This window comes from Hippoglossus hippoglossus, chromosome 1 (genome assembly GCF_009819705.1).
Source record: "Hippoglossus hippoglossus isolate fHipHip1 chromosome 1, fHipHip1.pri, whole genome shotgun sequence".
NCBI lineage: Eukaryota > Metazoa > Chordata > Actinopteri > Pleuronectiformes > Pleuronectidae > Hippoglossus > Hippoglossus hippoglossus.
In genome coordinates, this window is record NC_047151.1 from 13,873,483 (window position 1) to 13,896,673 (window position 23,191).

The window sequence follows — 23,191 nt, forward strand, 5'->3', positions numbered from 1 at the left end:
TTTATTAAAGCTGTTCTCTTTTTGACAGTTTGGGTTGATGAAGGGAGATAAGGTTCCAAATATCAGACACTTGTTTGGCTCTTTGCACAGGTCCGTTTCCCATTTTCATTTTATTTGAATGAAACTTTGCTTCCCACTGATTCACTTCAGCTTTTGATTTGGCTTCTATTAAATAAAACAGTGCTATTCAAATGAATTGTATTTATCCAGTGACGTCTTACATGTCTGATGTCTATTTCAATGCATCCGCTGGGTCTGTTATTTTAAGAGCAGTTTTGGTTTTAATGGCCACTGAGTCACTATCTGAGTCGTAATGTGTCATTCATCCTCAGTCCTACATTTAATGAGGCGCTGAGCATCCTCATCCGTCGTTAAGAAACGAACAGTCGAGCGATGTATACATTCCTAACAACAATAGGGAAACGTTCATTATGGAGATAAATTGGGAGGCTGTGGCTCAGGAGGTTGAGCGGGTCGTCCACTTGCCAGACGGTCGGCAGTTTGATCCTAGTGTCCCCCATTCCGCGTGCCAAAGTGTCCACAATGCATGATGGGGCAGTTGAGTGTGTCCAGTGAGCTCACGGCTCATACTGTTGCATGTGTAGTATACATCTGGGCTTTTCTCGTATACACAAAATCTGCATATAAAGCAGCTGGATTACTCATTTAAACATCCTACTTAGTATGAATAGTATGTTAGCGAGCAGGTTTCGAAACAGAGTTGCAGTCACTGTTCACGTGTAATGAGGTTGTTTAACCAGAAGGGTCATTGTTTCTGCAGTGGCAGAGGTTAGACATGCTTTGTCTGTGGAGGATCACGACACGTGGAGAATGAATGGACACTTCTGAGGCCTACTGTAAATGGCAGAGCTGTTAGTCGGGTAAGCAGCGACTAGCGGTTGCTAAACGACGCCTCAGCTTTGAGAATGAAAGGGGTATGATTAGGAAGCAGCACTGACAGAAATGGCACTGGACTTTATGAGAAAGGGAAGTGAATATCCAAACAGCTGGTGGTTGTCAAGCTGGGTAACACGTCGACTTTCCCGTACGCTGCTTTGCTTGTTCTTCCCTTTTCCGCTGTGTTCACATGGCTCACATGTGCTTGTTTTTGTTACCACGGCCGTGTGTTTGTCTCTGCCACAGTGTGACTGTTTGTCTATTCTCGGAGGGAAGCGGAGAGAGAAGCCAGCAGATGGCCTGGGGGGGCGAGGGGGAGGATGTGGTGGCGTGGTCAGGGTGCCCCAGAAGGCTGTTTTGTCTGTAGACCTGGAGTATATATCATTAGAGCTAATTTTACATTGTGCCATTCAAACGGTTACCCATCCAGTCAGACTGAAGCAGTAGTGTTCAGTGACGAAATGAGACTTTTTGACGCTACGCAAACATTTGCGATGACATATCAGATTCAGCTTTAATAATGCCATACTACAGATCAGGGTGCAGTTCACTTTTAAAGTTGGAATTAGCTTTTCACACATGAACAAAACTGCTCAATAGCACAAAATGTCTGTAGTGTTCAGGTGAGGGGTGGTGCTGCAGACAGAGGCAGGATGCTACATATAAATTCCTTTGCAGAGATCATATGTTTTTGTTCTCACCAAAAACTCTCAGCATCATTCGTTTTTGCATTTGTCGCGTGTTTGAAACTTCATCAACAGAGGATCTCCTGCTGCACAGATATTCTGCTTTAGACATTATTCTTGGGGATGTGCCTGAGAAAGTCCACAGACAGTCCAGTGGCTCTTACTCGGACATTTGCGTTCACACATACAGCCCCTGTGGAGAAAGTCCAGAGATTATCCCGAGCTCAGTGCATATCCGAAAGCAGCTTTCGACACATTACCCATGGAACATGAAAACATAAAACGAGAGCAGCGTTACAATTTAACAGCAGACTAAAGATTAATTATTCCAAATACCTGAGGATTTTTGTGTCCAAGACATAATACGTTTTCTGTGTCAGGTTTCCTGAGGACATGAGTGCAGCACTAAATCAGCTGTAGCCCACCGTGATGCAGGACTCACAGAAGGTTCACATCAGCTGCCACCTCAATGTTAGGATCGCTGTTACTGTAAAATGAATTCCCAAGCATGAAGGGAAATTGCCCCTTTTGGGTGTGTAAATTATCAAAAAACATCACAACCTCTTAAACTGAACACTTACCGACTGTTGATGGGCACATGGGGATTTTCCCCTTTTCCAAAGATTGAGTTCCAGCCAAGCCACACAGTTCATCACGTTGTGTGGGAAGTGAAGGTTGGAGAGACTGACGGATACAGTCGAGACTGCTTGAAGGTGTGGTGCAGCCCTTCCTCATCCAAAATTGCAACTCTTGTCTCCTGCGTGGAAAATGATTCAGAGAATGTCTCAGCTCATTCATCAGTACTCCCGTGAGTTTGGATCTGTGTAGGAGGCCGCTGGTGCTCAGCAAAACACCTCACCCCTGTCTGATCCTGTTTGTTGGTTTGTCAGCAGGATTACGCAAAAGCTACTGAACAGATTTCCACAGAACTCTGGTGGATGAATGGTGGGAATGATTGGACCTGGGCCAAGAGAGAACCCATTCAGTTTTGGCAATGACGGAACAAAGGAGTGGAGTCAATTTTTTTTTTGTGCACTTTTTATAAAATTGCTAGTTTATGTACATTTTGCATGAAATTTGTTGAGGATTGATTACATTTAGTGAAATTGTTGGGCCTTGGAGGAATATGCATGCTTAAATCTTCCCATTCAATCTTCTGGATTATACAGTCAACTTTAATACTCCTTCCGTGTGTGTGTGCAGCTGCTCACTGGAGAAACGTCTTCCAGGACAAAATGACACAGAGCCACAGAGGAAGGTTTTTCTTTTTCCGCTGTGACAACTGTGTGCATCAGAGGAAATTGGTGCTTGTAGCCAGATCACATCCTCCCACTTTCTGCCCTGCCTCCATTTCATACTTTCTGTCTTATCGGTGGTGCCCAGGAAGTCAAAAACAACTCTGAAATGTCAAGAAATGTTGTACTGTCGTCGTGTGTTTCATTTATATTCATATCACCAACAGGCTCAATGTTAAAAAACACAGGCGAACTGCAGCTGTGTCATGTCAGACAGACAAATCAAAAGCACAAAGGCCTCTTATGTTCCTCAACAAAAACTCTGGCTTTCCTGAGAAAAATAATACACCCAAAACACAGCTTATAAACTGTACCCGTCTGTCATTCAGGTTTCCAGACAGAGAGATGAGGATGTAGTCAGAATGGCTGTGTCCCTTCAGCTGTATGTTTCTGTGGTTTCTAGTCTCTCACCACTACAGCAAGTTTCTGTGGCAGCCCAGGAAACGCTGTCTCCTCCTACTTTAATCGCTGAGGCTGCTGCTGCATGCACATGCTAGCGCTTGGCAGAGTCGAGCCGTGTTTTTTTTTTTCAGTTCGCTTGTTGCAGCTGTGCTTTGGCGTTCGGCCTCCGTCTTGGATTCACCTTAAAGTGAGGTAAGATGGAAGTGATCTGCAGTTGGCAGCTCCTGGCGTCGCCATTGTTTTGATTCCTTTTACAAATATGAAATTAAGCTCTAAATCTACAGCTGCAGTGTTTCATTATGGCTTCAGCCTCGACATCATTTATTTTAGAAACATTTCTCTTGTGCGCAAACATGAGGTCATTGCTGGTGGAAATACGTGCAACATACGGAGGAAGACGTGTCTGTTCCTGATTGTTTTATTAGTGATTTTCATAGTGTTTTCTTTGGAGGAATGATTACACTCAGGGGAAAGTTTCGTTTGTTATTTCATGTGTCTGTGTGAATCAGCCTCCTTTCTGCCATTATCTTTTCTTTTTTGCGTTTTTGTGGCCGACAGATGACAGATCACCTCACTGGTGTCGTCTTGAACAAAGGCGAGTGTGCATAGATGTGAACTTTAAGTCTGATGCACCCTGTTTCACACAGGAAACAAACCTCTCACACCAGTACCTCCAGTCGTCTTCACGCTGAACTCTGCTTTTCTTTTTGACTAAACTCCTCTTTTCTCTTCTTCTTCTTCTTGTCTCCTTGCTCCGTGTCCCTCAGGGTCAGAGGTCAGTCTGAGCCACAGCAACATGTCTGAGTCCGCCAAGCCCCATCCCCCCGGGCCTCCGGTCAAAGGGGAGAAGACCCATGGCAGCGACTTCAGCTACGTGGGCATCGATGCCATCCTGGAGCAGATGAGGAGGAAGGCCATGAAGCAGGGTTTCGAGTTTAACATCATGGTTGTGGGTGAGTGTGACGTGCACTTCTGCGACATTTAACAGAAAAGGTCTCATCAGTGTGATTGCTCAGCTGCAGGATCAGTCAAGAGAGTTGTAAGCTGTTTGTCTTTTTAATTTATAACCTTTTCTCAAATTCCTGACAGGAAGTAAGTGTGTCGTGAATCAGTGTTGACACATTTGTTCTATGCAGCCATAACTAGAATTTGTCGAAGGTGGCACGGTGCGGCAGTGGTTAGCACTCACCTCACAGGAAAACGGTTCATGATTCAAGTTCTGGTCTCTGGGCCTTCGACTGTGCTGCATGTTCCCCCCCCGTGTCTGTGTGGGGTTTCTCTGACTTCCTCCCGCAGTCTAAAGACATGCAGATTGGGGTTAGGTTAATCTGACACTCTAAATTGACTATAGATGTGAATGTGAGTGTGAACGGTTGTTTGTCTTTGTATGTGCGCCCTGCGACCGAACTGGCGAACTGTCCAGCGTGAACACCACCTCTTGCCCAATGTCAGCTGGGATTGGCTCAAATACCCCCCCCCATCCACGACCCTCAAAGGATAAGATAATGGATGGAGAGAATTCATCCTTTGCCATAACCAAGTGATTTTGTAAGAACTTCACTTAACCATCTTCCTACTGTAGTTGCCATGACAATATTTTAGCGGTGAAAAAGTTTGTTTTAGCCCATATATGGCTAATGCAAAATCATTGCTTGTATAAACATATCGTTGCTATGACAACAGGAACTCGCCTCACTGTATGAATCCAAGTTAACATCTGTGGTATGATGTAAAGATTAACTGTTAGCTTCTCTTCCTGGTTTGACGCTGAGCTTGACATTGAGCCTAATTGTTAAAAAACTCTTAAGTGACACAGATGAGAACTTGCCTCTGCAATTGCTTCCAAATTTCTTATGTTTACAACAGTTATTGTGTCTGAAGATTAGGGGTTAACCATTATAAACATATTCAATTTATGTTGCAACAACACACAATGCAGAGCAAAGCAAGTCACAAGTATCTGACAGTGCTCTGCAAGAAGACATCGCACAGTCAGCACCAAATACAAACTATACATCTTGTCAGGATCTCACACACACATTGTTTAGTCTGCAGAGACTCTGACCTAAAAAATTAACTTTTCCACTTTTTCTTAATTATATTTATCATGATACTTCTCCTTTGCTTCGATGCAGTCATAAAAAGCAAAGAAATATATGTTTGCTTCTACTTCGTTGGTTGTGTGAAGGGTCAGTCAGCACGAGCTTTCATCAACGAGCTCTTTTCTTTGTGTGCGTGACGTCACACGCACACACACGAACGCACACACACACACACACACACACTTGAGTGAATAAAAGGAGGCTGTCAGGTTGGGAAAGTGGCATAATGGTGGCAATTACTCCGAAGCCAAAGCGCACGCTCCTGAGGGAGCACTCACACCTCCTTCGAGAGCTGCAACACACCGCCAATTAGTTGCCATCGTCATGCACTTACACACACACACATGCACACGCACACCTCCACGAAGGCATCTCTGTTCTCACATGCCGGCCTCTCGTCTGAAAGACAAACCAAATCTATGCACATACTTTCCTCAGAGAAGGGAATGTCAAAATTTATTTTTGTCACACGCTGAGATATAGCGCCTCAGAAAATCCTGATTTAGATTTGTAATTCGATCCTAATTAGAAGTTGTTTATTTACATTGGCATGACGGTAGTTGCTGTAGAATTCAGTCCCTACAGGGCACTTCTTTATGCACACAGTGAGATGGCACATCTCCAAGGAGACGTTTTCACAACATGACAAATGTGGATTTGTTACCTCAACCAAATATGTTATGTTTTTTCCCCTGTTTGCCTGTTGGTTTGTTTGTCAGCAGGATTACGCCATAAACACTTAAAGGATTACTACAAAACTTGATGGAAAGATGCGGAATAGGTCAGGAACAAATCTGTCTAAGTTTTGTCGCAGATCCGGATCAGAAGGCGAATCTAGGAATTTATTCTCAATATTCCACATAGAATAATTCATGCATCTTGATGAAAATGTGACAGATTGATTGAATTTAAGGAGACTGTTGGGCCTTGGCGGAGGTATGCGCTCTACTGAGTGCTGTTCTCGTTCCACATGACTCACCAGATGTTTATTTGTGGGAACAAACAAAGTAAAAACTCTGTAATCTTTCACACATGTGCGTCTCAGATTACCTTCATAACGTTGACGTGACACGTAGCCACTTGTAGCGCTCCGACCCCTTTAAGGATGAAGTGAAACTTGTCTCATTAGATGATACACAACACTGTTGTGAAATAACACTCTGACGCTGTGTGGACTGGAGTGGAACACAATAAAACTTTACAACGGAGGAAAAGAATGATGGGTTTAAATTGGAATGAGGTAATTTCTGATCGCCAGAGGGAACTTTGACACACAACATGTTATGTTTACAAATACTTGGCTCACACATCACTGGAGTCATATTTCAGAATGTAGGGCCAGTACTAACCTGCTTTTTCTGCTTGATACAAACAAATCTATCTGGTTTATCATTTTGATAGAGTTGATATATTGTAGAGGAGTTTTTATAAAATGCTCTGCAGTTAGACACCTTTTATTCTGCTCTAGGTTTGATTTGTCTTCACCTGGTTTCTCATCTAATGAGGTTAAGAGATAAAAAAAAAATAGAATGTCAGGGTAGGAACATGACCTTTAAGCACCTTCTGAGATTATAATAAAGTTTCTGTCGGCTAACTGAGTTGTCACTTGGCCGGCTCTCGAGGACGTGAAAGGTTAGAGCAGCTGCGGTCTTGGCCCTGTCCCTTGTGGTCTCCTCCCTGAGATGCATTTGCCTAATCCCTGCCCTCGGTCCTGTGACCTTTTGATTTGCACCATGCAGAGAGGGCAGCAGGGGTGTCTCAGTGTGTGTGTGTGTGTGAGACAAAATGTGTGGGTGTGGGTAAATGCACAGGACTGAGAAGACTGCATGTTGAGTTGTCTGACAGAGGAGACAGTGAGAGTGATGGGAAAAACCATCCTGGTTGTCACTGGGGTCCCGGCAGTTTGGCATCTCTCCACACGCCACGGTGGACGCCCACAGGCGGCCGGAGGGTGTCGCTTTGCTATGAAAAATATAAAATCACAAATAATTACATATTTAAAATCAAACCCAGATTAAATTTGACTGGTGTTTTTCACTTACAGCAACTGATCTATATGGAAATTAGTGCAGTTAAGCACAGCATGTGTTTCTAGGGTAAAATAAACAATGCTACTCATTTATAATAATGTTCTTAAACACCACCATAGATGTGTGATGTAGAGACACTAATACGTAACATGTGCACAGCCTTTATGGTAGTAAAGTATGAAACTGGTTATTTGAAATATTTAATTTGAAAGTACTTGTAGGGCTGAATAAAAACACGTGTCATTATCACAAAATACACTTCAGTACTTAATTTCTACTACAGTAGATGGTTCTATTTATGAGCTTTTGTCTGCTTTGTTGAGAACGAAAGGAAGGAAAGGGCGAGAACAGAGTCCTGAGGTGATTTAAGAAGTGGACTGCAGATCGGACTCAAGGGAGTTCACCACCTGCTGGTTTAATTTCAGTGATGCAGCGTGCGCGTGCGTGTGTGTTCTATACAGTACATCTGTCCTCTTGACCTCCACAGCTTGCTCGTCTAACCCTGCAGCTGCCCTGCTATGCACACAGTCTATTAACTCACAAACACACTCACCACAAAATCCAGACAGTACAAACATTCACACATAAATTCAATCTCACTCTTTTGTTGGGAAAACCCGAAAATAAACTTGTGTGCTTTTGAATTGAACGAGGCTTTTGGCTTAAAATAACTTTGCCCTTGTGACTGTCTCGGGTTAAAACCACCAGTGAATGTGATCCCAGTATCTCTAACTCGTGCGTGTGTGTGTGTGTTTCTCTTCAGGGCAAAGTGGCCTAGGGAAGTCCACTCTGATGAACACCCTGTTCAAATCCAAAGTGAGCCGCAAATCTGTTCAGCCCAGCCCAGAGGAGAGGATCCCCAAGACCATCGAGATCAAGTCCGTCAGTCACGGTTGGTCAAAGCTCACGTCCAGTAGCCTGCAGCTTAAATCACTTCCCTGCTGCTTTATCATACTCCTGATGTTTTGCTCTCTCTATGGATTTGTGTGTTTTGTGTGTGTGTACTAATGAAACAACACCTCTTTGTCCAGATGTTGAGGAGAAAGGAGTGAGGATGAAGCTGACAGTGATCGACACTCCTGGTTTTGGAGATCATATCAACAATGAAAACTGGTGAGTTAAGTTAAAGTTACTTCATCTCAAGGCAAATTTGCACAAAAAAACGTGATAACAAAACCCTCTTTTTATCACCCTACAGTTGTATGATTTAGTTAACATCGCAAATAACATTTAAGTGTGCAGCATCTCTTTAATTGTTATCATCATTATGTATCACTATACTTTCACCTACTGCCATGTTTTGAATGATTGTCGCTGTACCTTCGTTCCTAACGTGCGTTTCCTTGGTCAGCTGGCAGCCCATCATGAAGTTCATCAACGACCAGTATGAAGCCTACCTGCAGGAGGAGATCCACATCAACAGGAAGAAGAGGATCCCAGACTCCAGGGTGCACTGCTGCATATACTTCATACCTCCCACAGGCCACTGGTAAGATAACATATCAAAGCGACCAGCAGCCCCCCCTCTTTCGTTTCTCTCGGTCTCTCCCACAGCTGCAGAGATGAATCAGGCCTTCTGGGAAATCTCTCCCCCTGACCTATTGTCTTTCCACAGGTCTTGTAACTATGTCTTTCTCCAGCTCTTCTTTTTTTCTGTCTCCAGTGACCACATGTGGAACTCATTCTCTCCTCTCAGTCACTATAAAGTATCACTTGAGGAGTCGGGTTTCACGAAGAAACTGAATCCTATAGGTCTCAGAGTTGAGAGCGGTGGAGAGATGGTAAAAAAAAAAAAGGATCAGGATGTGAACAGTGCCTTATATGGAATAGAAGAAATATAGTAGTGCAGTTGATTAAAGGTTTATCGATCAGTGACTTCACCATTTAAATGTACGAAGTAATTAGATCTTGAGATTTTCTACCTCGCCAGAATCTCCCAGTGTCCTAATTTGTCGTGTCACTGAGCCTAAAAGTATTTTTCTTCTGAATTAGAATTTGGACAAGCTGCTTCATGAGAGGTCTGGATCTGATTATTGTTTAATCTTGTGAAGAGTGACTCTTTCTGTTCATCTGGAACATGTTTACTATTATTAAACAGACGGATGGAACAGATCTATCAAATCCAGTTTTTGGTGGAATCCATCATGGCCGTGACCACACATGAGCACATTTCAGAAAAAGATTTTTGAAAACATACACGCAACACACAATACAACCATACCACGCTCAATGTAACAGTAACTGCAACCGCTGGTGTAATTTTTGCAGGAGTCTTTTGTCTGAGTGCATTAAATGAAGAAAGGTTTAGTAGAATTAAAACCAGTCTCGTCCAGAGTGACCTGGCAGTGTCTTGACGAAGCACATGTCTCTTGTTAAACAACCAGGTGGAGGTTGTTTGCTTCGCGTGCATGACGTTTGCTTCGGCTTCACTCTGCTAATACTGACATGATACGGACCACATTTCTCCTGCTGCTTTGTCGGTGATTAGGGTCAGTCTTTTTCTCCCCAGTCGACTCTGTAATTAGTTTGATTCAGCTGCGGTGAGTGGTGTGTCCTCGTATGCCCCGAGGGTCAAGGAGGACGCGCTGCAACAAATGCAGGCAAACATCCAGGCTCAGGGTATTTGTGGTGGATGGAGGCGTCCTGATAGGGGAACTGTGTAGTACACAAGTAGATGAAAGAACACAAAACACTCATGTGCACCAACTGTAAACATTCACCAATTTTCAAATGATCTGACTGCATATCTCAGTGACGGCTGCATCCACTGCTGCTTCATATTTCAGTGCACTGGTAACTCAACAGTTGTCCACTTGAACCTTCTGCCTGTGAGTGGGGGATGACTTGTGGGTGGGTGTGTGTGCACCCCACTGTTTGACATACCCCCTCATCATCGGCTCATGTCACCACAGCTGCTGCTGCAGAGAATGTGTGTGTGTGTGTGTGTGTGTGTGTGTACACATGTGTTCATGTAAACCTGTGCAGGGAGTGGACTGCACTGGGCAGTGGACATGCTAACACTTGTAAAACCACCCTGAATGCATTTGTGTGTTATCTTGCTTGCAGCTGCACACTTCAGCCACTCGAAATGTTTCCTCCTTTGTGACAATGTCCCTAAAGTGTCCACACACACACACACAGTCATGCATATATCAATGCACAATGCACATAAATGCACTCTTATGTGACGAACAGAACATCTGTCAGGAAGTGTTGTCTTCCTTAAAGTCAACCAGAGAGTTGACAGCATGAAAACATGAGAGACATCTGTTTGGGCTGGTTCAACCTGGCATAGACATGAATAGGGTTAAGTAATAGACTGTGTAAAAATAGACGAATCTGCTGATACTTCCTCCCACGATCCAGAAAATTCAACCAAATTATGGCGGATACGAACGCTGCCATTTTGCGCAGTTAATGACCTGTACTGTAGCCAGCCACCAGGTGGAGATCGAGACGCTTCTGCTTCACTTTATGGGATCCGTCATGTTGTCTATTTTTATATACAGTTTATAAGTTAAATAGACAGACTTTCAGTAAGTGATGTTTGCATATGTTTGAATTGGGAGCCTGAATCTATTGTAGACGCATCTGATTTTCTGTGCAAAGAAAAATGAGTTTGATCCTTATAACTGTACTGTTTGTAATACATACTTCCACAGATTTTATTCTGGGTCATGAGGAAAAAAAGCTTTGGAGAAATATTAGAAAACTCTTCTTTTCCTTTTTCATTTCATACAATAACACCAGTTGAAGTTTTAAATTGGGGTCTAATGCAAAACAGCCTCTGGATTCCTTCCTCAGAACTTCCCTGGTACCTCTCTAAGTTTTTCCATCACTGGAGATATTATGTGTTTTTTTTTCTTTGTCTTGTTTGAAACATCTCAAATACCAGTTTGTAAATTTGCTTTGAAGCTGCCTCTGTGGTTTCAGATAGATGAACCGTGCACATGAAGCAGAACTCAGTCTTGGCATCAGCAGACATTTCCGATAATGGCGGAGTCGGCCGCAGTATTTCCCTCTGGGTAGTCTCGTTACTACCTCGTTTAACATTTTCTTCCTGAGAAAAAGGAGGCTGCTCTTTGACTCTAGTCGCTGGTTTCTAATCCGTCACTTAAACAGAGCAGACGACAGAACTTCACATCGTCCACTTCTTATTTCATCACAGAGGTTGTTGTTCTCAATTTGTGTAAACATGACATATATAGGGCGATGTATGTATGCATGCATGCAGGCATGTAAATGTGTGCATGCGTGCATACATCCATATTTATTGTCTGTACAACATATGAGTGCGCAAGGATACATGTGCACACGACGTGTTTGCTCAGTCATGCATATGGCACAGCACACATTTCTATATTCTTGCATCTATGCATGCAGTCTTGTAATTTATGTTTTACAAACATTCACACAGAGAGATTATCAACCTCTGGACCTTTCTCTGACCCCTGCTCTCTCCCTCTCTGCATGACACATGCCCGTCATCCACAAGATGCATAAAATGTAATGCTCTGTATTTTCTTTATTTCTGCTTGAGCGCATCACTTTACGGTGTCCTATCTGTTTGTTCTCTTTCTTCTCTCGCTCTATGTATCACATGCTCCCTTCTGTTTCATCTTGTGCTCATGGTGATATGGCTGTCACTCACAGTGTGGGGGGAGAGAGAGAGCCAGCCAGGCATCTCCTGCAGCTGCTCCTGGCTCTTTGAACCAGGCTGGCCTGGTTTGGGCTGGGGCTAATTGGAGGGCATGAGCAAGACAGCATGAGGGGGGAATGTGTCTGGAGGAGCAGCTAGAGGCAACATTGAAACAGAAAAAGAAGCAGGGGGAGCAGAGAGAAACGGAGAAGAGAAGAACAGTGTAGACTGATACAAGAACAGTGATTATCGCTGCTTCACAGAGACGTAACAGGAAAAACATGCAGAGAATATACTATACCAAGTTTGTGTTTAAGTCAAGCTAAAGCAGAATTTCAAGGCCAAATGTGAGACACAAAGACCAACTGTTTTATGCATCAACCTTCATAACGAATGTACAAGCTTTCCTACCGTCACTCAAATCTCACCTGGGAGATTAACATATGTTAATGTAATAGGATGAGGCTCCATATCAGAAACCAGGGTGAGCTGAATGTATCACAGTAGAGCATGATCATCCCCTAGTGGTTCCTCTCCTCCATTGCATTCACATCTTAGAAATACGCAAGCTCTAAAGCAGTGGTTCTCAAATTGGGGGTCTGCAGATTCCAGGGGCCACACCGCCAGGGGGTCCGAGAAAAGTTTCCACATTCATCCATGAAAATGAAGAGTATTCTGTGTTGACATGGTGAAAATATATTTTATACAAAACTAATATCTTTCTAAGACATTTCTCTTGTTGTTCTTTCACATAACTGAGGGACATGCACAAGAGGGTCCCCGGAATCTTTTATGTCTTGTGGAGGCTCTTTGGCTGAGGAAAAAAATTGTTGTGCAATAGAAAATATTTCTTGAGTGCCAGAGGAAAAAGCAGCGTTTTTTTTTTTATCCATTCTGGATTTAGCATCTCACAGTTTGGTCTCTCTGGAATGAAAAGAGAAGACATTTACAAACAAGTAACTCTTTGAGCAGAAATTGTATGAATCTGCATTGTTGTAATTTGAAATATTTCCCTCTTTGTCACTGGCCGCTTCTTCCTTCAGATTTAATTTTAATCATATGAGCAACAAGGACACAGCTGTAGATTCATACATGAAATTAAAGTCGTACTCTTTGGTCTGTTTTCTCCCACAGTCTCCGGCCTCTGGATGTGGAGTTCATGAGGCGCCTCAGCAAGGTTGTCAACATCGTCCCCGTCATCGCCAAGGCCGACACGCTCACCCTGGAGGAGAGGGACGACTTTAAACAGACGGTGAGCGCTGCCAGGCACCATAAACAAAAGCCAGCTGGGTACAAACCCCACACTGTACATTAGAAAGTCAATACATAAATAAGAACAATTTATTCAAAAGCATTTATTTACTGAGCAGCATACCACAGCTCCTAAGTCTGGCCCATTATGAGAAGTGGGAACCTTGGCCCAGTTATCGTCAGAGCTGGCAGGTCCTTCACTACTGGTGAATTAATGGATGATCATACAAGTCAGTCAAGTACAGACCGGTTGACACTGAAACAAAACATGACCTCTATGAAACATGAGCAGAATTTTAAAACGGTAGAAAGAATGTTTGAATATTGATCTGTTGATGGTTCAGTTGGTCCACCACATTAGTCGAGACTGAAATATCTCAACCAATATTGGATGTATTGGTGGTTTCAAGGTGTTGTAGCCTAATGACTTTAGTCATCCCTGGCCTTTTGAGGTCGATATTTTGGGTTTTTAGTGAGATGCGTTACAGACATATACATTTTTAGTTTTTCTTTCCTCTAGAGTTATGTAGGTTGTCTGTGTATGAAAATATCTCAGTTAAAAAGCCCAATCCAGATCATGTCCACCACAGAAAATACTGATCCTGAACCTCCTGAAACACCTCATCAGCTGTATGACTGACACTTCCTGGGAATCGTGAAATCACAATTCAGCACTTTTGCATAATGCACATCTAGCGGCTAGTTTGGCTCGCCAGCTTATAAAGCCAATTAAGCTCACGGTCACATACTGGAATGCAAAGTGGATATCGTTGGTCAAAGATCACAAACGATATGATTTGCCTCGTTTAATTCTCCAATTCGCCTCAGATGGTTTGCCACTGATACATTAGTGTATGTGTGAGTGAGCTGTAAAGTGAGAGCGGAGGTCGACATTTCCTCCACACGCTGGAAGCAGTTGACCAATCCCACACCAGAGGGGCCCAGCTGGCCAATCAGAGTGGTCTGGGCTATATCGGGGGCCTTAAAGAGACAGTAGCTAAAACCAAACGTTTCAGACAGAGGCTGAAAAGAGGAGCTGCAGCAATGGAAGCATGTAAACCTTTTCAAGTAATAACCCATTTTAAAAGTAAGAAGATGAATATCTCTCCGTTAATATCTTTTCAGATTTATTTATAGATCGCAATGCACTTTGGTACAGACTTTATTGATCCGCTGATTTTGACTACCCTCGTCTCTCATCGTTCATTTCTTCGCTTGGTCTGAGACTCCTCAGGCTGATAATCCTCCACTGTTACCTCACAGCCAGCAGCTCCTTATCACGCCTTTCCCTGCCTCCACAGAGCCTTGCTCCGGCTGGCTGGACTCTTAAACCACCTCAGTGTGTTTCTGTCGGATAATTCTCGGTCCTCAGGAGGCACACAGCCACCTGCCCTCCTCCATCATTTCCTTTATCTCTCCGTCCCTCCTTCCAAGAATACGGACTTCCCTAACAGCTTTATTCATTGTACAGAGGTATTGAGGCACCATGGGTGTCTTGGCTACCACGTTCCCCCTGTTGCCTGTAACACCGTCCAATAAGACTAAAGCCGGGATTGGAGCAGGCCCTGGCAGTGAAAGGAAGCCGCAGGGCTTGTAGCTGAATTGTTTTGGTTGGCCGCACATGCTCTATATGACCCTGAAGATTATTGACTAAAAGCCTTTTGTGCCAAATGTTCTTTTTTCTTCCATTTTCCCTACAGCAACTTGACATGCAAACAGAATGAGAGTTTTTTTTTCTTCCTTTCTTTTTTATTAAACGTTGGGCCTCAGTATGTCCAGCTGTGAGTGTCTGGTCGAATTCCTCTAACCAGCAGTTGATGTGGCCTCTTTGTAGAATTGTACTTGGTTTGCATCCTTTAATGTAACCCTGAGAAAGCTTCCAAGGATAAACAATGAAATGTTTGATCAAGGACCAAGTGGAAATTGTCAGAGTTGTAATTGTGGGAGAGAACAGTCATTCATTAAATGGACATTTCTCCAAGAGGCTTGTCCGTCGATTTTATTTTTTGCGTCAGAGCCTGAGTTTCAGTCGTGATATCATGTTGTCAGTACCTGAAAATAAATGGTAAAGTTCAGATACATGAAAAATGTACTTAAGTACATCAACAAAGTAAATGTACTTCAATACATTCCCCCAATTTGCGTCAACATATGTAATCAAGTATTTAATGAAGTTCCCTGGTGGGTCAGAGCAGCTTCTATTCAAGTCTGTGGCTCAAACCCAAACACTGTATGTAAACAGGTTTCAATCCAAGCATTGTGTGTGTGTGTGTGTGACTAATTGACTTGATTATTAGCTGCTGAGATGACAGATGACGGATTTAGAGCAGACTGACCTGACTTACCTCTCGTCAATCTGTGCCTCTGCTCTCTTTCTGGAAATCTGTTTGTTGCGCCAGTTGGACTTGATGTTTCTTTGTCCCACTGTGTTCAGATTAGAGAAGAACTACGAGCCAATGGCATCGACGTTTACCCTCAGAAAGAGTTTGACGAAGATGCAGAAGACAGGATCATCAATGACAAAATCAGGGTAAGTTCAGACACGGTACAACAGCCACAGTATCAGAACATCCTGCTGTGGCTCAAGCACTTCACCAGGCATTCACAAATTCGATATGTTCATATTTAAGCCTTTGTTATCTGCAATTCTTTAATTGTATCTTTTATGTTTGGTTTCATCTGAAAAAATCACTCACAGCATCTTGTTCTAGTGAAAAACAAATCACCAATTACACTTCAATGACCGTGTGCGTTTGTGTGTGTGTCCACTCAACAGGAGATGATCCCTTTTGCTGTGGTGGGCAGTGACCAGGAGTACCAGGTGAACGGGAAGAAGATTCTGGGCAGGAAAACAAAATGGGGCACCATAGAAGGTAATAAAAATCATTTATAATATGCACACACACACACACACACACACACACAGCTTGTCCTACTAAATAGACAATAGAAAATGAGTCAGCAGGCAGAATAATGTATGTTTCCTGAGGCTCTGAATGCATGTTCACCATGCTCACACGTGGCCTCCACCACCAGCATCACAAAAATAATTTGACTGACATTTATTGTTATATAAATATATTACAGATTGGCCTAGTTAAAATAAGGTCCATCTGTGTAGTGGAGTTTAGTCAAACATTAAAGAACGGCTCATTTACCGCACTCACACCTGGTTCACACCTGTTCCATTTACACTGTGCCAAGACCATCTAACTTTATCACTCTGATGATTTCATTTGACCTGATCTATTGATGACATGTACACATCATGCCCACAACAACAAAGACAACAACGTGTTCATATTGTCAGTGTCTTTTGAACATGTGTGAAGTTGCAGCTTTCAAATGTGGCCAGCTGGTTGAACTGTCTGTTGTTAGACAAACAGGCGTTGTGTTTACACGCGTCTCTGATTCTGTAACCGGGGAGATGTACGAGACAGGAGGAAGGGATTTACAGGGACTTTCTGTGTCCAGAGGGGATAACAGGCAGAAACATGGCGCGCGCGCACACACACACACACACACACACACACACTTGCCTGCAGTAACTTTGATACAGTTTACATTTGTTGGCAAGTGTAATAGGATTGCTTTTTATCAATTGAGTGTCCTTACCCCACCCACTTGTGTGTGTGCGTGTGTGAGAGAGCGAGAAGGAGAGATACAGCTGAAGGAGGTCTGAACAAGGGACTAGCAGTGTTAAACAGTCTCCTTCCCACAATGCACTTCATTAGACTCTTCTATGGTGCATAATGAACTCCAGTCCATTGACTGAATCATAAAATATCAATCATTCATCAAAAAAACAAACAATCATTCATTAATTCATCTGTTAATAAGCAGGATTATGCCAAAGCTAGTGGATGGATTTCCACAAAACTTGGTGAACGGATGCGGTGCGGCTCAGGGACGAACCCATTCAATTTGTGTGTGGATCCGATCAGGGGGCGGGTCCAGGATTTGTTTTCACTTTCTTCAACATTGCTAAATAGGTCATTTTGCAACATTTCACTGTTTTCCCAGGGAATATTTAATGGATCTTGATCTGGCTCGTTTAGGGAACTGAGTGTGTGAAATTGTGTGCAGCTTGAATGAATAATAGGAGACTGTTAGCCCTAATTTTTAAATCCTCAACTGTTTGAAAAACATTAGAAATACTTGTAGCGTAAGGTGGAACAAGGCGGTTTTCCTTCCTAAAGAGATGACATTTCTGAGGCTGCACAGTAGCTACTCTCTCAGCAAGCATTTTGAAATTAACTGCACGGAGCTGCAGGGCGGCAGAGGTGACGTGCACATACTGCGGGACAAAAGCCGTCTGGAAGAACAATCTTCGTTCTAGTAAAGGCGAGCAGCAGGTGAGAGGGAACGAGGAAACAGAGGAGAGCGGAAGCCGCTGGGCTGCCGCACTGTCGGCGCCGACATCATAAATTAGGCCTCAGAGGAGAAACCAGAAGTTAAGTCTCTATAAGTGGAGAAGAAACAGTTTTTTTCATGGGTTGAAGCGACAATTTGAGATGAGAGTGTGGGAGGCGTGCATTAAATGTATATATCGTACTTGTATATAAAGACGTCCTGCGTTCTCGGGAGTAGAAAGTGGAGATAGCAGCCGTGCAGCTCGTTACAAGTTAGTAATGTGCTCTCTCGACGCCACTAATCAGCACTCGCAGACGCAGCAGTCATTCCACTCTCTTCCTTTCAAAGAGAATTTAATTTCCTGCCCCTGGATTTCAAAGCTTTACATAAATAGCACCCTCCTTTTTTTTTTCATTTACACTCTTGACATAATCTATAATTCAAACATGCGTTAGTCCTACTGGAGGCTGCGGCAGCTTGTCACGGGGAGTTTGTTAAAATGTCTCACTTAAAGTCGCCCCAGTACAGAGAGAGGGAGAGCTAAGATGTATTAAATTACTCAAAAGTGGAGATGTGTGTTATCTTGGCTTAAAAGAAAATTGCTGGCGGTGTCATGTTCGAGTATGCCCTTCATTTGACTTGTGAGCAACAACGCCACCTAGTGGCAGGTTATGGGATGCTTCCAAAGAGGGTGGTTTGAAGCATCATATGTAGTTATCTAATTACTTCAGAGTATTAAATGTGTTGGACTAACTAATGTTTCTTCTTCTCTGCTCTTGCCCTCTATACAGTTGAGAATATTGCACACTGTGAGTTTGCGTACCTGCGAGACCTCCTCATCAGGTGAGCTTCCACTGCTCAACTTTATGAATTCTATTATATATAAGGACTGGTGGTAGATCCGAAATCTCTCACTTTGTCTTGCCAAGGTGTTCAAGTGAATTGGAAACAGCACTGAGACTCTACGAAGCTTCATATTCACACTGAAATCAATACAAATCTTTTTTTATAAATGGGTTGATTGACAGACACTAAGATGAGTACTAATACTCATGTTTTTCTGTTAAAATGTCAATGTAAAGCTAAATGGTTAAATGTATTACTTTAGTTTAAAATTAGCTTACATTTGTTTTGTTTTTTCCTTTAGTTCACTTTTTATTTCACCATTTGCACTCACATAATTCAGATTGTCTTCTATTGTCTTAGGCCTCGTATGGTATTGTCTCATGTCTTTGCCTTATAGGTTTTTATTTATATATTTGCACTTTAATTAGTATGGTATGAGCTCTTCTAATATTGTCTGTTATGTGTGAGTGCACCTGTGGAGTGCTACTTATTTCATTGTACTCGTTGAAGTCGTTCTTTGCAATGTAAATAAATAAATCAAATCTTATCAGTACAGGGATATTTTCAATATAGATGGGTCATATCGGTGTGAGGCAGTTTGCGTTCACGATTCACAAATAGCTTCTTTGAGGACAAGTAGTGAAGTGCACACAAAGCAGGATTAAAAATATATATAAAAAAGATCTGGGGTCTGCCTTGATGGCACCGACTTTGGGAACCCTACTTACCGGTGCTGTAATGACATCTCCTTTCTTTCAGGACGCACATGCAGAATATCAAAGACATCACAGGCAGCATCCACTACGAGATGTATCGCGTTCGCAGGTTAAATGAATCCAACGGCCATTTCACCTCTCTTCCCACTGTTGAGCCAAAAACCAACGGTCTGCCCGCGGAGCAGCCCGCCGTCCTGCAGGCCAACGGAGTGGCCGCCCAGCACGGAGCCCTGTCCCACGAGATGTAGAGAGTCCCGCGTGGTGCCAAATTATGATTTCAGGACACAACAGATACACACAGATATACACACACACACACACACACACATACAAACACACACACATTTATATTCTGTTTACATGAATATACACACACACACACTCATGCTGTGAAGACCATTTTTGTTACATAGAAGGACTACCTAACCACAGCTTTTAATTTATCAGGAGGTTACAAGACACAGGACTCAGAGTAAATCCCAGCATTTTGCTTCTGTTGTGTTTTCCCCAGTTACAATTTTGAGCAAAGTCACGTCTTCGCTGCAGATCCACATATTGTACCACTTGTTTTTTTTCTCCCCTCCTGCTTTTGACTTCCCTATGCAATCTACATTCAGGGTTTTTTACAATAAACCATGAATGTTGTCAGGTCACAGATAGACAGAACCAAACCAAACACGTACAGTACATGTCTCATTAGTCAGGTTTGTGCGTTTATTTTTTTAGCGCTTCCACTCATTGTCAGTGCAGCGGCCATGCAGGGAAAATGTGAGGGATTTAAGAGTGAAGTTATAGGTACAAGATTTTGATTGGATTCAATCAGGATTATTGTAAAAGCTGAGGAGAAACCATAATTCAAAATGAAGTACAGCATGTGGGATGATATACGATATTAGCTCTGAACTAGAAACAACTGTAAGTGCCACTGGCCTGCTCTACTTTGTGTTGTGGCGTATAGATTCTAGGGTTAAGTATAGGGATATTATAGATTAGGTTTATAGTATTACGGAGGATATAAAGATATTGCTGACACCTCTGCACTGCAAAATAAACAAAAGAAAGCAATAGCAGTGTGGAGCAGCTTACGGGGAGAAAAACGAGTCGTCTCGTCATTATTCTGTTGTGTTATGATGTTTTTAAATCCCTTTTATGCCAAACCATCCCGTCTCCTTCTATATAAAGACAATATTGTGTAACACAGTCATACCTTGCATTTTACATCGCTCATTTATTATTGTGTTTTTATCGCTGTTGTTGTTCCTGGTCTAATATTATTGTATGCGATGGGGTTGTGGAGGAATATGTGCAACTGTTTTTTGTTTTCTGACTGTAAACCAAATAAAGTCATCAAAATCATTTTTTTCTGTTCTAAAGAGAAGCACATGCAGTACATAGAGTTGTTTTATGAATAGGTATTTATGTGTATGTTTAGTGTAATCAGCATAATTCAACTTTTCATTGTTGCAGGTCTTTAAAACAGTGACGATCTTTTAGCTTTAGACAGTGTTTGTCTTCCGTTGCCTGCACTCACACATTATGTCGTACCCTGTTGCTTATAGGCTCCACTGTAACTGGTGCCCAAGGAGCTAACCTGCCCGTGAAGTGGTCTGTGCTTGTTCATTCAATATTAATAATTACGACAGTTGGAGCAGTTACATTTACATTACGAGCGATTTTATCACAGGAGGATGTTTCCTTTCCACTAACGGGAAGAATATGTTCCAAACAATCTTGTATAACACCCATAAATTGACACGATGCCACTGTATTTGTAATGTGGAAACAAAAACTTGCATTCATTCATGCACACCGGATGTTTTATATAGAGGCTACGTCTGAATTCATAACATCCTCCTAATTTCCTGACAAACGTAAGTCAACAGTGTTTGTTTTGCGTCTTCGTGTCCCATTCAAAATATTTTCTGTACACGCAAAGAGAAGAGATGACTATTGTCCTTTATGCAGAGAAAGTTATTGGGTTACACTTTGTTTACTGTTGTATAGTTCTTGTGTAATTTGTTATGGTATCATAGATCAAGGTTTCATCTTTGATATGCTATATCTCAAAGAATAAAGATTGATATTTTTATTGTTTAAAGTCAATTGTGTTTATTGTCCTTATTATGCAGTGTTAAATCCAGGAAATCATGAAAATATTATTTAATTACGTAAGTCCATTTCTCTATAACATTTTTCAAATATCACCGTAATAAGTCTTTCACATCTACATTTCATCCCTTGAGACAAGTTCATGTACTTGAATGTTTAATGAGGTATTGTGTCTTTAATTAAGGAAATTTCACTCAGTTCATACCTTAAGTCCCAACAGACTACATTTAAATTCACTAGATCCATTTTTGGGGGATCTAATATCAGTCCAATTTTTTCATTAAGATTCATGCGATATTCCGTAAGTTATCTTTTTGCTTTATTGGCCACTTTGTCCAGATCAGTGTCAACAATTTAAGGGATGTTTTTTTGGGCCCACGTCTCATCCTTCCACCAAGATTGGTGAAAATCTATTAAGTAGTTTTCACATGATCCTGTTGACAAACACAGACAAACACACAGACAGACATACGGGGGTAAAACATCAACACATTGTTTACTGCAGTAAATTTAGAACATCTCACCAAGTGCTGATTAGTCATTCAGCCATTCTGATATCAAAAACCTACAGTACCTGCTTTTCACTTGACATAAACCACAGTAAAAGCAGCATAATTGTATGAAAAGTAAAGTACACTTTTTGTATATGTATATATATATGATATGCTCACCTGTGAATGTAGACTCTTTATTTTCATGTGAAGACACCTGCACTAGAACTACAGAGGGAGAAGAGCTCATCCTTCTTCAGTTCACGTCATAATGGTTTTATTCAGACAGAATAAAACACGGAGTAAACCACGTCTCACAACACAAACCCAACTGAGAGGAATGTGAATGTGCAGCTTTCACAGTAGCATCGCACCATGTTCACACAGTCCCGCTTTAACAGGGCCTCCCATTTACACCTCCCATCACACACTTCTCAACTAGGCTATTGATCGTAACGTGTTGACAGTGTTGTTTGTCCGAGGTCATTGTCACCCTTTCACACGTTGTAGCGCCTGCTGCAGCTTTTCCTGCCACTGGTTTGAGACTCTGACGCCATCGTGACAAATGAGACATGTGAAGGTGAGAGACGATGAAAGTTCCAGTAAAAATCATTCAGTCTCTGGAGCGCTCACCTCTAACGTTGACACCTCTATCTATACAGTTTCGGCCGTCCTGCCGCATGAAGGTGAGTGATAATGACGTCTCTGACACTGCTGCGACACTGTCAGCTCCTCTGGCTGGAACAGGTAGCGGCCATAAGTGGCTGTGGTTGTTGTGGGTCATACCAAGAATCTCTCATCTTCTACACTGCATTTTGATTTTACATCATATGACACCAGGACAGATTTGTTCAGTAACCAGACAGGATTACCTCATGGCACAAAGAGCGATTGTCTGAGCCAAACTGAGCTTTCTGGGGGTTTGTGTTGAAATGGCAGATCTGAGATAACTGCAGGAGGGAAAAATCATTTCCAACATCCTCCTCAAAAAAGAAAAATGACTTCTGATCTATAATCCATAGATTGTGTTTGATTTATTGCAAATCTGTCATTTTGACGGGCCCTAGGGGAACATTACTCACCTTTGCTCTCATTTGGTTTAAGAACGTGATCACTAATGGATTTATTCAAAGAGTTCTCTGCAAATACATTTCAGCTCATGGTCCAAAGAAAGGTTGAACTTTATAGATTATCCAATGAGGCATAATCTTGGAAAATAACCTCCATTGAAAACTTTATATATTCATATATAAGTTTGAGTATGTCGATTGACAGTCGGATTAATGGAATGAACCCTAATATATTGACTGAAATGTGTGAATATGTAATGAAAGTGTGAATATGTAAATCAAATATATTTAAAAAGTAAAATAA

The 23,191-nt window shown here is 42.2% G+C and overlaps 1 protein-coding gene across 8 annotated transcripts in view; it reads left to right on the top strand.

Moving 5' to 3' along the window:
* Positions 1–21,311, top strand: part of sept9b (septin 9b) — a 77,214-nt gene extending 55,903 nt beyond the window's left edge. For 7 of the 8 annotated variants that reach the window (XM_034613324.1, XM_034613407.1, XM_034613234.1 and 4 more), the window contains 9 exons: positions 4,048–4,233; positions 8,176–8,304; positions 8,444–8,525; positions 8,764–8,901; positions 13,186–13,303; positions 15,737–15,832; positions 16,079–16,175; positions 18,447–18,498; positions 19,261–21,311. In XM_034613324.1, the coding sequence (XP_034469215.1) occupies positions 4,048–4,233; positions 8,176–8,304; positions 8,444–8,525; positions 8,764–8,901; positions 13,186–13,303; positions 15,737–15,832; positions 16,079–16,175; positions 18,447–18,498; positions 19,261–19,465 (1,103 nt within the window). In that variant the 3' untranslated portion in view covers positions 19,466–21,311. Of the gene's footprint in view, positions 1–3,328; positions 3,473–4,047; positions 4,234–8,175; positions 8,305–8,443; positions 8,526–8,763; positions 8,902–13,185; positions 13,304–15,736; positions 15,833–16,078; positions 16,176–18,446; positions 18,499–19,260 lie in introns of those variants that run through there. The other variant, XM_034613745.1, reaches the window with a different exon arrangement.
* The last annotated feature ends 1,880 nt before the right edge of the window (positions 21,312–23,191 follow it).